The sequence below is a fragment of the Brettanomyces nanus genome, chromosome 1 (assembly GCF_011074865.1).
Source record: "Brettanomyces nanus chromosome 1, complete sequence".
NCBI classification, from domain to species: domain Eukaryota; kingdom Fungi; phylum Ascomycota; class Pichiomycetes; order Pichiales; family Pichiaceae; genus Brettanomyces; species Brettanomyces nanus.
Genome location: NC_052374.1, coordinates 1,652,343 through 1,665,362, shown reverse-complemented (window position 1 = coordinate 1,665,362; position 13,020 = coordinate 1,652,343). Strand labels below are relative to the sequence as shown.

General features: G+C 40.8%; 7 protein-coding genes and 1 non-coding gene across 8 annotated transcripts; 3 read left to right on the top strand and 5 right to left on the bottom strand.

Annotated features, from left to right (window-relative positions):
• Nucleotides 1-142: 142 nt before the first annotated feature.
• FOA43_000765 (uncharacterized protein) lies at nucleotides 143-1,762 on the top strand (the record flags this gene model as incomplete). Its single annotated transcript, XM_038921091.1, has 2 exons — nucleotides 143-149; nucleotides 222-1,762. The coding sequence occupies 2 exons, from the start codon at nucleotides 143-145 to the stop codon at nucleotides 1,760-1,762; spliced, it is 1,548 nt and encodes a 515-aa protein (XP_038777019.1).
• Nucleotides 1,763-1,894: 132 nt separating this feature from the next.
• Nucleotides 1,895-4,213, top strand: FOA43_000764 (uncharacterized protein; the record flags this gene model as incomplete). Its single annotated transcript, XM_038921090.1, has 1 exon — nucleotides 1,895-4,213. The coding sequence occupies one exon, from the start codon at nucleotides 1,895-1,897 to the stop codon at nucleotides 4,211-4,213; it is 2,319 nt and encodes a 772-aa protein (XP_038777018.1).
• Nucleotides 4,214-4,351: 138 nt separating this feature from the next.
• Nucleotides 4,352-5,815, bottom strand: FOA43_000763 (uncharacterized protein; the record flags this gene model as incomplete). The annotated part of the gene is made up of 1 exon (XM_038921089.1): nucleotides 4,352-5,815. One exon carries the CDS (start codon nucleotides 5,813-5,815, stop codon nucleotides 4,352-4,354), a length of 1,464 nt encoding a protein of 487 aa, XP_038777017.1.
• A 669-nt stretch (nucleotides 5,816-6,484) lies between these two features.
• On the top strand, nucleotides 6,485-7,354 carry FOA43_000762 (uncharacterized protein; the record flags this gene model as incomplete). Its single annotated transcript, XM_038921088.1, has 1 exon — nucleotides 6,485-7,354. The coding sequence occupies one exon, from the start codon at nucleotides 6,485-6,487 to the stop codon at nucleotides 7,352-7,354; it is 870 nt and encodes a 289-aa protein (XP_038777016.1).
• An 87-nt stretch (nucleotides 7,355-7,441) lies between these two features.
• Nucleotides 7,442-8,125, bottom strand: FOA43_000761 (uncharacterized protein; the record flags this gene model as incomplete). The annotated part of the gene is made up of 1 exon (XM_038921087.1): nucleotides 7,442-8,125. The coding sequence occupies one exon, from the start codon at nucleotides 8,123-8,125 to the stop codon at nucleotides 7,442-7,444; it is 684 nt and encodes a 227-aa protein (XP_038777015.1).
• Nucleotides 8,126-8,355: 230 nt separating this feature from the next.
• ADE4 (amidophosphoribosyltransferase) lies at nucleotides 8,356-10,032 on the bottom strand (the record flags this gene model as incomplete). The annotated part of the gene is made up of 1 exon (XM_038921086.1): nucleotides 8,356-10,032. One exon carries the CDS (start codon nucleotides 10,030-10,032, stop codon nucleotides 8,356-8,358), a length of 1,677 nt encoding a protein of 558 aa, XP_038777014.1.
• Nucleotides 10,033-10,636: 604 nt separating this feature from the next.
• Nucleotides 10,637-10,710, bottom strand: FOA43_000759. The gene has a single exon. It is a non-coding gene; the product is annotated as a tRNA-Arg (tRNA).
• Nucleotides 10,711-11,088: 378 nt separating this feature from the next.
• KRS1 (lysyl-tRNA synthetase) lies at nucleotides 11,089-12,894 on the bottom strand (the record flags this gene model as incomplete). Its single annotated transcript, XM_038921085.1, has 1 exon — nucleotides 11,089-12,894. One exon carries the CDS (start codon nucleotides 12,892-12,894, stop codon nucleotides 11,089-11,091), a length of 1,806 nt encoding a protein of 601 aa, XP_038777013.1.
• Between the last annotated feature and the right edge of the window lie 126 nt (nucleotides 12,895-13,020).

Here is a 13,020-nt window from a genome sequence, read left to right as displayed (position 1 = left end):
CAATTCGTCTGCGCTTAACATCTAAGCTATGTTTCGCGACCGATTTCCCTTAGTGGAGTTGAGTAACCTAAAAAGGAAGTTGAAGATGCGCGGAGAATCCCTTGATAAACGAAATTGTTAAAGCCCCAATCAAGAGAGAGAAATGGAGAGTTTTCATGTTTATCGTTTACTCTGTACTTCTTCACTTACTCTCTCTATGCTGAATCCCACCTTACCCGAAGTTTCCTTTGTGGGGCCTTACTCTAAAAGTAAGCGTGACTCGGATATTTTCAATACTAGAAATGAGCCAGTGGCTACCAAAGCTGAGTCATCATCCTATGAATTACAGAAATTAACTCCTTTGACCACAAAAGGTATATTGAAATCTGACCAGTCGGTATTTCAGAAACATGTTCATGAGTTAAAGCTTGCCAGTTCTGACTCTTCTCCCAGGTATGACACTACAACAACAACCATAGGTAGTGATGAGGAAGCCTCTGATTTCTACTTAGAGGATAATGAAAATGAGATGTATCCGGATGGAGGCTGGAAAGCCTACAGCGTTATTCTGGGGAGTTTTTTTTGCTGCTTCACTCTTTTTGGTATCATGAACAGTATCGGAGCTGTCGAATCGTACGTTCAAACTAATCAGTTGGCAGATACTTCAGTTTCTACGGTTTCCTGGATCTTTTCTCTCTATATGTTTGTCTCCTTATTTATGGGATTGTTTGTTGGTCCCCTGTATGATAGTTTTGGCTCTCGTTGGTTGTTGCTTGGTGGTACCGTGTTTACCTTTATTGGACTCTTTACGTGTGGTGCCTGCACTCAAGTCTACCAGTTCATCTTAAGTTTTGGTATTTGTACTGGTATAGGGACAGGGTTAATGATGTCCCCTGCAATTTCAACTGTTTCCAGTTGGTTCAGTAAGAAGAAAAGAGCCTTTGCTCTTGGTTTGGCTCAGGCCGGTGGCTCTGTCGGTGGTATGATTTTTCCAATCATGCTCAGATACTTATATCCTAAGTATGGCTTTAACTGGGCTATGAGAATTATGGCCTTTTTCAACTTGGGCGTTGATCTAATTGGTACATACCTTGCCAAAGACAGATTGAAGGAGCTCCGTGAAAAAACTGGTGAAGTGGACTCCAGAACCATATGGGAGAAGTTAAAACGTTCCGTGGATCTAAGAGCTTTCAAAGAAAAGCAGTTTTTCTCTTTATCCTGTGCCCTTTTCATGAACGAATTCTCTCTTTTGATTACGTTGACCTATCTCTCTTCCTATGCCATGGTCCATGGCGTCTCACAAGCAGAGAGTTTCAATATGATCACCATAATGAATGCTGCTGGTGTTATAGGGAAGTTCGTTCCAAACTATTACGCCGATTTTTACGGTACCTTCAACATGATGATTCTCATGTCGGCATTAATGACTGTCTCTATGTTCATAATATGGTTACCATTCGGACAGTATAAGGCGGCCTTATACATATTTGTGTCCATTTTTGGATTTGGCTGTGCTTCCACCTATGCTCTTACCGGTGCTACTGTTAGTACCATTACCCGCGAGACCAAGGATTTTGGTAAAAGGTACGGAGCTGCATACGCTTTCGTTTCCTTTGGTAATTTGGTTTCGTTACCTATTTCCGGAGCCTTCATTAAAGAGAAAACTGCCGCAGATTACACCAGGATGGTGATTTTTGCCTCTTGCACATGTGTTACTGCTACGATTCTTTTCATCGTATCCAGATTCACCATAGTGGGGAGAACCTTCAAGGCCATTATATAATTTGCTTAGTTCTATATAACAGTCGCGAAGCAAACGTAAACCCACCGTTAATGCAAAAGCCTTCCTTGGCAAGTAATTTTACCAATTTTTCTTTCCCGATAGCTGTAGTTTCTTCATCTCTTCCTGCTGTTCATGGATCCGGATGACCTCATATTGCAGGAAGAAGTTAAGGATGCAAAAGCGGGTACTTCTCTAAGTTCTTCGCAGTCTTCAATGGAGTTTTCATTTCTTGGCGAAAGAGATAAGCCGATGAAAAAGGATGGCATGAGAATCAAGATGAAACTTCAGGATGCCGAACATCGGCGCCGATTTGAAAGGTTTCTCAATTTTTGCGGCATCGAGCAAAGTGTGATCAACGGGAGCTCTGTGGGTTTGCACGGTGGGCACAATGACTCTAGGAACAGTAGTCGTGAGAGCGTTTCATCCAGTGCTAACTTGGAAGCCTCGACTGAAGTGCCTCAGAACTATCTTTACCCATTCTATCGCAATGATGAAGACCGATATTACTCTCGGCATTTTTCCGTTTCGAGCCTCGAGGGACAAGAGTACGGTGAAGAGAAACAAGACTCCGACGACGACCAACAGAGGAATGGTGCATTTGTCAGAGACGATTACGGTACTCTTCAATTTACTGTTGGTGATGGATACACAGAATTCTCTAACCTTGGCAAAAAGTATCCGGAGACTTTGACCAGAAACCTTGCGGAGTTGGGACTTCCTGTGAACTCCAACGATACATTTGCCAACTTTGAGAATCATTCTTCAGTTTTCAACGTGAATCTAGAACCGTCTTTTCAAGCCTCGGAAACTTTAGAACATGCTGTGAGAATTCAGCCTGCTGTCAAATATCCAGATCCACTAACATTGAAGTTTCATCGTGTCAATCGAATGAGTTTCTTCTTTGAGAGAAAGTATAAAAATAACATTGCAGTATGTTCTCAGAAACATGATCTTATCTTCATTGCTGCAAACTCTGCCGTCGAAGTATTTGAGCCTATCTCTTTATCTGAGACTCAGTCATGGGACCCTGTTTTGGAATTTGAAACTCGTCCTTCTGTTACTACAGAGCTGCAAAGGAACAACTCTACATGGCCTTACTATCCTCATTCAATCAACTTCATGAGTATTGGCTATTTGCTTGGAAAAGAAGTCTTGAATATAACGGTGGATGATGGCCGAGTTCTTATATACTACACACAGTCTCTTGTGGAAGAGGTTATTAGTAGTATAGCTAGAACCAAGGCTTTGAGACAGATTTATACGATTAATCCTGATATTGAATTGGTCATGAAATCTTCTGCTTGGGGTGTTGATACATTGGGAAACTTGATTGTTGTCTCAGATAATACTCAGCGCATCACTCTTTTCTACTACGATGAGAAGACTAGAAAGGTTTTCTCGGTTGTTACTCATCAGTTGGTGCATAACATTCCATCTGTTTCTTTTATAAGAGATTCGAGTAGTGATAGTGCAGTTTATGTTTCCGCAGGTTCTATTTCTAAAGAATTGGTTGTGTTTAAATTCTCCTTTGTTGTCTCTCATGACAATGACTTAGGCATATCTGTTCGATTTATTAGACCTCAAGTGGTCAGTCGATCTGTAATGAGCGGTGATATCTGGACAACCCATTACGTAAACGGAAAATATTTCAAAAAGGTTAACTCTCTTCAATTAGTCACTGGTGATCCATGGGTCGATCATGATAATGTCACAGTGAATCGTGTACTCAACGAGAGTAAGATATTGAGAACGGAATCTGATGAATGTTATTCTAGTCACCTTGGTCTAGCGGCAGAGTTTCAGAATTTTTTCATTCCTACTCTTTCATTTAACGATCCATACTATTCTAGGAGCTTCAAGTCGCTTACTACAGATACTGACAGGTTCAGACGCATAAAAAAGATGTATGATGATTACTACAACCTCAAACAACGAGGTAAATGTCCGGATCACAAGTCTAAGAATGCAAAACATTATTGGGAGCCCGTCGTTTCCAGTCCCGCTTTTAATCTTCAGTTTCTTTTGGTGTCTGGAAAAGTTCAGGTCGGCTTATTTCGAGTAAATAGGTTACTTCACAATGCCACGGTTTCTAATCTTTTTGAGTATAAGGCTCCAAATGAAGAGATGTCGCATTCTGATCGTCTTTCGTTGAGTCTCGTGATTCCAGAACTAAGTTGCTATATTGTAGCTTCTCAAGTGGGATTGGTATCAGTATTCCGTTTAACTGAATACAGAGGCATATACGGTATGAGACAGGAGTACGTTGTCCCCAATTATGAAAAGTTGTCCACAGGTAGTGCATTAGGAATCCGCACCTTGATTGGATTGACATACAAAAAAATCGGTCACTGCCGTTATCTACTCTATTTGGTTTACATTGATGGCTTACTTCTCAGTTACACGCTAACGGATAAGGACTTTGATTCGACGAAGTCGCTTGGTTACTTATGAAATTTATGAACCAAAAAGAAAGTTATCGGTGCTTTGTTATGTACAAACAGATGACAAGAAAACACAGGAAAAGGGTAAATAAAAAATCAAACAGGAAAAAATAAAGACCGTGAAACGTCATAAAGGTAGGAAGGTGGGTTACTGCGTTTTCTCTGCAGCGTCTGCCTGCTGCTTAGCGATGTCCTCGGCAGTTGGCATACCCTCGGTAACAATCTTGCCTAGAGTCAACTTCTGATCGGCAAGCATTTCTTTAGTCTTCTGTTCCTCCTCCTTTAACATCTTATCACCATTCTCCTTCAAATATGTATACATGTTTTCGTAATTCTTCTGTCCTGCCTCTCTGATCAAATCTAGAGGCATTTTTCTTTGGTATCTCAATGCAGGTGGAATGCCAAGAACCTTGGATAGAAAAGAGTTTTCTTGTCTAACCTTTTGCTCCTCCTTCCAGGCCTCCCGTAACTTGTGTTCTCGTAGAGCAAATTCTTCAGGGATCTTTTTCTTATCCTGGAAAGATGCAAGAACCTTTCTAACATCATTTACAGGAGTGGTGGCCACGTATTCGAGGAAAGGAATTAGAGCAATGAGCCTGTCATCCTTACTACCATTCCACTTGTCTAATGGAATGTTATTTTCGGGCTGTAAAGAGGCACAATCTCCATGGGGATCAATCATTATCAGCTTACTCAAAGGTCTGTTCATCATACTCAAATCCTTAACGACTTTACCATCCTTAGATCTGCACACTTCGCGGAACAATGAATATGAGATAAAGGCGTGATATGGATCCAATTTTCCAACCGGTCCTTCAGCAAAGGCCATCGAAGACTTAGAGAACACAACGATTTCGTAGTACTGAGACAAGTATCCGAGAAAGTAGTCGACGCCGGGTCTCTTGGCAGTTCGCCAGCCCTTCGTATGGTCCCAATTAGAGTGGATCAAAGTGTCATCTAATTCCACAACCAAAGTAAGTGGATGTCTATAGGGTTCGGGTGGTGGTGGTGGTAGCAAGTCATTGAAAGCAGGTTCACTGAAAACCTCAGACACTCCACTCACTCTCTTATGGAGTCTAGTCCACATTTTCTTAAGAGTATAACCATTTTCATCCTCTCTATATAAGTCCGGTTCTTTTTCTTGGTCCCAGTCTCTGCAGAGGTACATGCCAAAGGCTATGCCAGCACCTAATGACGACCACCAGAACAATCTGGAATATCTCTCTTTCTTCTTATCAATTGTGGATTTCGTATTGTTTCTTCTTTTCTTAGTCTTAGCAAATTCATCATCTTCGCCTGTGGTATCTTGTTCTTCATTCGACTCCGTTTCCTTTGCTTTAGCATCCGCTGCTTTGTCTGATTTTGACTTATCGGTGTCTAAACCAGCTTTCTCTAACAAATCATCGTTCAAAATGGATGAAAATTTGTCGTTTCCCTTAGTAGAGCTATTGGCACCACCCTTTTTATCAGAGTAGAGTCTGATCTGGTTTGGTTTTGTAAGTCTGTATACAACAGGAGAAAGCCTACAGGCAGTAGGTATCACCTTTCTGGCTGCCAATGATCGAGACACATATAGCGCCGTCACAACTGAAGACTTTAATAAAAAAGACATAGTCCTCTATGCTATGTACAACAAGAAATGATAAACCACAAGTACCTCACTAATTTAGATAGGAGAAAAAAATTTCAGCTTCAACTTCAACGTCAATTTCCATTCGAATCTGTAGTTCCCGAAAGTCATTCCGAGAATTTGTCATCTCTACACCAGATTAAGCTTTAATGCTATTCAAAGGTTTGGAGGGTCAAAAGTGGCCAAAATAGAGGTCTAGCATCACCACATCTCGAATAACATTACGTTTAAGTTTTATATAGTTCGTTTGTATGTATCAGTTATCAGGTCATCATCATTTCATGAGTCAATACCATAGGGCAGACCTCCAACGACGATGGTTTTAAAACTGACTCCAAAAAAAGGATAGGATTTTAATTTCACTCACTCCGGTATACAGTATAACAGTAAAGGGCAGGTTTTCCCAGAAATTCTGAAAATAGTATCATCTTTCCATTACCACTGTTCCGGTAAACGAGTTATGGACTAAGAAGAAGAAGGAGAGGAACCGAGAAAGAAATCTTACTGACTTGATTTTCAGCCAGCATGAAAAAAAAATGGATGAAAAAGAAAATAGTCGCGACGCTCAAATATGATGAATTGTTCTAAAGCACGGGTATATTGTTCTGTTCCCTCGAAGGCATCAGTCTTTCTTCTTGTGATCGTCGCATCATGCCGGATTCTCTTGCTTCTCAACTCACAGCATTCAAGAGATCTTTGAAGCGCGCTTCGGCGACTCTTCCTGCTCAAAGGAGAACGGTTAATCCCAGTCCCAAGAGCATTAGGAGTACATTGAAGCGCTCTATCAATGATGAGTCCAATAGTAAAAGGCCTCGAAAGGTTGATACTCCGTCTTCTCCCGATTATAAGTCTGTGTCTGTTTCTTCGATGATCCCTGCTGTGGGCTCTAATTTGTCAATCAGATTGATGACCGCATCTGATTTCATCAAGAGCAGTGATAGACCTGTGACTATCCAGGAGTTGGAACAACAGATGCGTAGTAGAGTTGACCCTCAGTTATTGAAATGTCTTGCAAACGTTGATAGAATAAAATATGATCCAGTCAATAAGTCCTTGGAGTATTTATCGTTGCATAACATCAAAACTGCTGAGGACTTATTGAAAGTGTTGGAGAATCAACCCACTTTTCAAGGTTTATCTGTCAAGCAGTTGAGAGACGGTTGGAACGGTTGTTTGTCAACCATTACCCAATTAGAGAAGGAAAATAAGATTATAGTGCATAAGACCAAGAAGGAAAATGCTCCACGGCATATTTGGCTAAACTATGAACAGCTGGAAGTGGGCGATAGAATGGACCTTGAATTTTATGATTTGTGGTCGAAGGTTGAAGTCCCCAAAGCTGACGATCTTGTTAAGGCTTTGGTGGATAACGGCTTGAAACCTACAAATGTCGATCCTGAAAGTTTGAGGAATAAGAAGGACGCTCCTATCCAGCAGAGAAAGCAGAAGAAACCTCGTAGAGGTAAGATCACTAACATGCATATGAAGGGTATTCTTAAGGATTACTCGGGAAGAGTATAATTTATTCATGTTTTGTTTTGTACATTAGTCCAGTTTGTTGCTTTCTTATAAAGAAAAGTTCTATGAAATTATTAAGAAGTCATCTCTTTAATGCTTATGATGATGCTTCTTCTTCTTCTTCTCCGTCTTATGCTTATGGTGCTTCCTCGTAGGCTCCTCTTCCTCTGTAACAACAACTTCTTCCGCCGTTCTCTTCTTCTCAGGAATTAATGGTTCTTTAGCCTCATTGTAGTCTCGAATGTAGTATCCTGTAGGGAAATGTCTCATTCTGAGTCCTTCAACAGGCATAACCCGCTCTTTAGGAGTAGTCACTTTACTCCAATTGACTTCAGGAAATGTCACGCTTTGCGAAACGTTGAAAAACCTCGAGATCTTAATATCCGATTGAACTTTATAGCTTGAGCTGCCAGCCACTTGTAAGAGAGTATACTTCTGGTCCTTTTCATTATTAGCGTTGATCGAGGTGAGATCCTCTCCTATTTTGTATTGTTTCCCCTCCACTTCAAACAATTCAGGCTCTCCTATGCTGTTGATCGGTATACTGCTAATTTTGGACACCTCTATCTCTTTAGGAATCTTGAGCAACCATAGCTGTTGATTCGGATTCTTCTTCAAATGATGATCACTGAGTTCCTTAACCTTCTTCATCCCCGTCACTTTCACATACGATCTGGGAGGTTCATACTCGTCGTTCTCTATACTGTCATCATCCAAAGAGTCATCAGAATCCGATTCTATTACTGTTGCCGGTGTTAAGTAATGTTTAGCCATTATCGAGGAGACTCTTTCAGACTTTCTTTTATTCCTTGTAATGCTAAGATGAGTAACTAACCTAGTAAAAATTTTCAGATCTCACATAAAAAAAATGTTCAAGATCAATACACTCAGAAACTTTTAGTGTCAGGACTTAAGAAAATACCAACTTTTAACGTTCAGTTGGTGCTTGTTTTCCTCCTTTTTTTGTATTAGTTTATATATTTTTGATGATATCAGTCGATAACTTAGTAGTCACCGCTGTTGTAGATATTTATTTCGGAAGGAGCCTTTAGATCGGCAACGTCTAAATTTTGATCGGTTCCTGCAGCTCTTTTCAACTTTTCATTTCGAGCTCTAGATTTCTCGGCAACACACAGATATTCGGATTCATCACCAGTAACATATTTGCCGGTAAATACGCCAGCCTCGAACCCATCAAAGTCAGGCAGCGGTGTGGAAGACTGGATATAAGATTTCACACTGTCATCTCTAGATGTAACAGGTGTCAGGGCCAATTCCATCTCATGATCTTTAATCTTGTCGTCTCTCTTACAGCAGTCAAACAAGTCATCAATTTTTTGGTAGAATACTTTATCTGCCCCGATAACTTCAGAAACCTCATCCTCGGTCCGATTAAAGCCAACAAGCTGTTTGTTATCAGCCAAGTCGATACCATAGATGTGATTGTATCTAATCACAGGAGCACAGGACGCAAAATACACCTTTCTGGCACCAGACTCTCTAGCCATGGAAACAATTTCTTTCGAAGTGGTACCTCTAACAATGGAATCATCCACAAGAAGTACAGATTTACCGTAAAACTCAGAGGCCATGGCGTTCAACTTCCTCCTCACACTTGATTGTCGCTGGGATTGATCTGGCATGATGAAAGTACGTCCCACATACCTGTTCTTTATGAAGCCTTCTCTATAAGGCAAATTCAAAGTAACGGCACACTGAAGAGCAGCATGCCTTGAGGTGTCAGGCACAGGAATGACAACATCCACCTCCTTATTAATATCCTTACCCACCTTCCTGAAGGCATCAGTAATGTTTTCAGCCAACTTGGTACCCATTTCCAGTCTGGATCTGTAAACAGAAATTCCATCCAGTACAGAATCAGGCCTTGCAAAATACACATACTCAAAAACATCAGGAGTATACGATAATCTAGGAACAACCTGTCTAAATTCAGGAATCATTGTGGCCTTGGGAATTATGACAGCCTCCCCGGGCATAATGTCTCTGTAGACCTGAAAGCCATGAGCTCTCAACACAACAGATTCTGACGCAACCATGTAATCTCTTGAACCATTTTCTCTCAATCTTTCTCCAATCACTAGTGGTCTAATACCATGAGGATCCCTAAAGCCAATCACACCATAACCAGCCAACATTGCAACACAGGCATAAGCACCACGAACCATGGTGTATACACCTTGAAGTGCCTTGAAAATATCACTGTTGTTGACTCTTGACTTATCGTATGTAGCAAGCTCAGCGGCAAACAAGTTCAATAACAACTCGGAATCAGAATCGGTATTGATGTGCCTATGAACAACCTCGTCCATATAATCCTTCAATTCTTCACCGTTGGTCAAGTTACCATTATGGCCCAAAGAAATGCCATAAGGAGCATTCACATAGAAAGGTTGAGCTTCAGAGTTAGCACTTGAACCGGCAGTGGGATAACGAAGATGCGCGATACCCATATTACCCACTAAACCTTTCATACGTTGCGTAGTAAACACATCTCTGGCCATACCATTACCCTTACATTGGTAAAATCTACCACCTTTACCACAGGTAACAATTCCGGCAGCGTCCTGACCCCTATGCTGTAAATACAGGCATCCATCGAAGAGCTCTGAAGCACAGTTGGCTTCCGGATCTGAGCACACTAAACCTATAATTCCGCACATACTAAGTCCTTGTAAATAACAAAAGAAGCGAGAGGACACGGAAAGCTACACAAAGCAAGAGTTGTCCATCTTTCTTAAAAAGAAGAGAAAAGAAAAAGAGAACAAACAGGCTAAAGGAGAAATTTTAAATTTTTCATTCAAGCTCTTTTAAAGCAAAATGATCAAGACCGAGAAACGTTTCGATTCTTTCTGTAAGGCTGATTCATAAATGATTACAAAGGGGAAGTTGAAATTTATAGATTCCTAAATTTTTCACCCTTGATTAGCGGCATTTGGGGACAAGTCAAAAAACGTTGTGATTCTTCCGGTATCTTAATTTTTCATACATGATCGAAATGATCGATAGGATAAGATAACTAGAAGCTAGTCAGCCAAAAGGTAAGAAACAGACAATGGTCCAGCTCAGGCTTCTTTCTCCCGATTGAATTATAATCAATCAGCAGAGCAGACTCTGATTAGTTATGAAGGTTTCCCCAAACCGAGACAATCAGCCAATAAAAGTTGAACGGAAAATTTTGCCCCACAACAATATATGACTTCGGTCTTGATATGCGACATCAACGTACTAACTAGTGAGTCGTATCGTCTCGTTTAGTAAAAAAATAGGGCCCGGCGGGATTCGAACCCACAACCATGTACCTCCGGAAGGTAACGTGCTAACCATTGCACCACGAACCCACTTTTGACTTTTTTTAGGGGCTACTTTTAACCTAAAGTATTACTTATTATATTGGAACTTCAGCTATCTTTATATAATGTCAAATAATTTTGTAAATATTACACAAACACTTTTGATTGTAAAGGATAACAAATAAATTCAGTTAAGTCTGAGAACGCTGTAAACGGTTGAGAAGATAAGTACAAGGAATAAGACCCAAGATATCTCGAGTGTGTCGTATGTTCTTCGATTATTTAAGAATCAGATAAGAAAAATAACCTGAGTAAATTCTCAATATAAGCCTTTAGAGATAAAAAAGGTACAAAATACGATTGACATGATATTTAGATATACGATCGCAAAATGAAGGGGAAAAGACCATCTTATAAAGAAATACTTCATTCATCCTTCTCACCCTTGGCAAGAGCATCTGGCTTCAAAGTAGGGAACAAAAGAACTTCTCTGATAGTGTTACTGTTGGTCAAGAACATACAAATTCTGTCAATACCACAACCCCAACCACCAGTTGGAGGCAAACCGTACTCCAATGCATCACAGAAGGTCTCATCAATAAGCTGAGCCTCGTCATCACCTTGGTCTTTCTGTTTGGCTTGCTCCTCGAATCTAGCCCTCTGATCAAATGGATCATTCAACTCGGTATAGGCGTTACAGATTTCCTTGGTACCAACAAAGACTTCGAATCTTTCACACAAACCACGAATCTTTCTGTCGTACTTAGCCAATGGAGACATAATTTGTGGGTGACCGAAGATGAATGTTGGATTGATACTGCTATCCTCGATAGCACCGACCAACTTGTCCAACATTCTGGCATTGGTTAAAGGTGGAGGACAGTCCATCTTATGATCTATAAGAACCTTCTTCAAGAACTTAGTGGTCTCCTCAGTACCAAGCTGATCAGCAGGTGGGAATTTGGCTCCATATATTCTCTCCAATTCTTCCATCATGTTGACTCTCTTCCAAGGTCTGGAAAAATCAATGGTCCAAGATTTTCCTTCGGGGCCATCCGGTTGGTAATCAATCTTGTAATCACCACAGATTGTCTTGACCATCTCAGAGAAAAGTATCTCAGTCATGTCCATCAAGTCATAAACATCAGCGTAAGCCTGGTAAAATTCGCAGGTGGTAAACTCAGGATTGTGGGTCATATCAATACTCTCGTTTCTGAATTGTCTACCAATCTCATACACTCTGTCCATACCACCGACAACCAATTCCTTCAAGAACAACTCAGGAGCAATTCTCATGTACATATCCATATCCAAGTCATTGTGGTGAGTAACAAAAGGCTTGGCGGTGGCGCCACCAGCAATGATATTTAAAATAGGAGTTTCGACTTCAATATATCTCCTGGAGTCCAAGAACCTTCTTATATATTGAATGATCTTCGATCTGGTAATGAAGATGTCTCTCTTGGACTTGTTCATGATCAAATCCAAGTACCTTTTTCTGTATCTGGCCTCCTGATCCTTGAAACCATAGTGCTCTGTTGGTAACATATGTAAACATGGCGTTAAGAGTTTGACCTGTTTGGCGAACACGGAGATCTCACCTTCACCACCTTTGGCAGGGTTAGTTCTTCCCGGGTATCCAACAACACCGATGATATCACCTCTTCTTAACTCCTTATGACTTTCTTGGAAATCATCCACAGCATCCTGTGCCTGAGCCATCACCTGCAAAGTGTTACCATCACTGGAAAGACTGTAGAACTTTAACTTGGAACCAGATTCTCTCTTCACCATGATTCTTCCCGCAATAGAAACTTCGACATCTTGCAAAGTCTCTCCCTTTTTCAATGAACCGTATTTCTCTCTAAAATCATCGAGCTGAATGGAAACGCTAAACTTGTGAGGATAAGGGTTAGTCTCACTATGCGGTTTTCTAAGAGCATCCACACGAGCACTTCTAATTTCAAAGTACTGATTAGGGTTCAAGTTGGCCAACTCATCCTTGTTCTTAGGAACTTTTGGAGCAGTGGATTTAGTTTTGGCCTTCTTTGCCGCCTTCTTTGCAGCAACAGCCCTCATCTTCTTTCTCTTCTTCAATTCAGATTTCGACACCTGTTCTCCAGTCTCCTCATCCAAGTAAGTCTTTTTCAATCCTTCAGTAATTTCCTCAACTTTCTTCTCCACATTGCTGTCAGCTTTAGTAGCTGATGAAGTCGGTATTTCAGAAGCCATGGTTTGCAGAAAAAAAAAAAAGCAAAAGATCTATGATACGATTACTTCTTGTCTATCGCTATGCAATCTCAGTAGTGGTGATAGTCGTCTGCGAGATCTGACTAACATAATTTCTGCCACTACGGA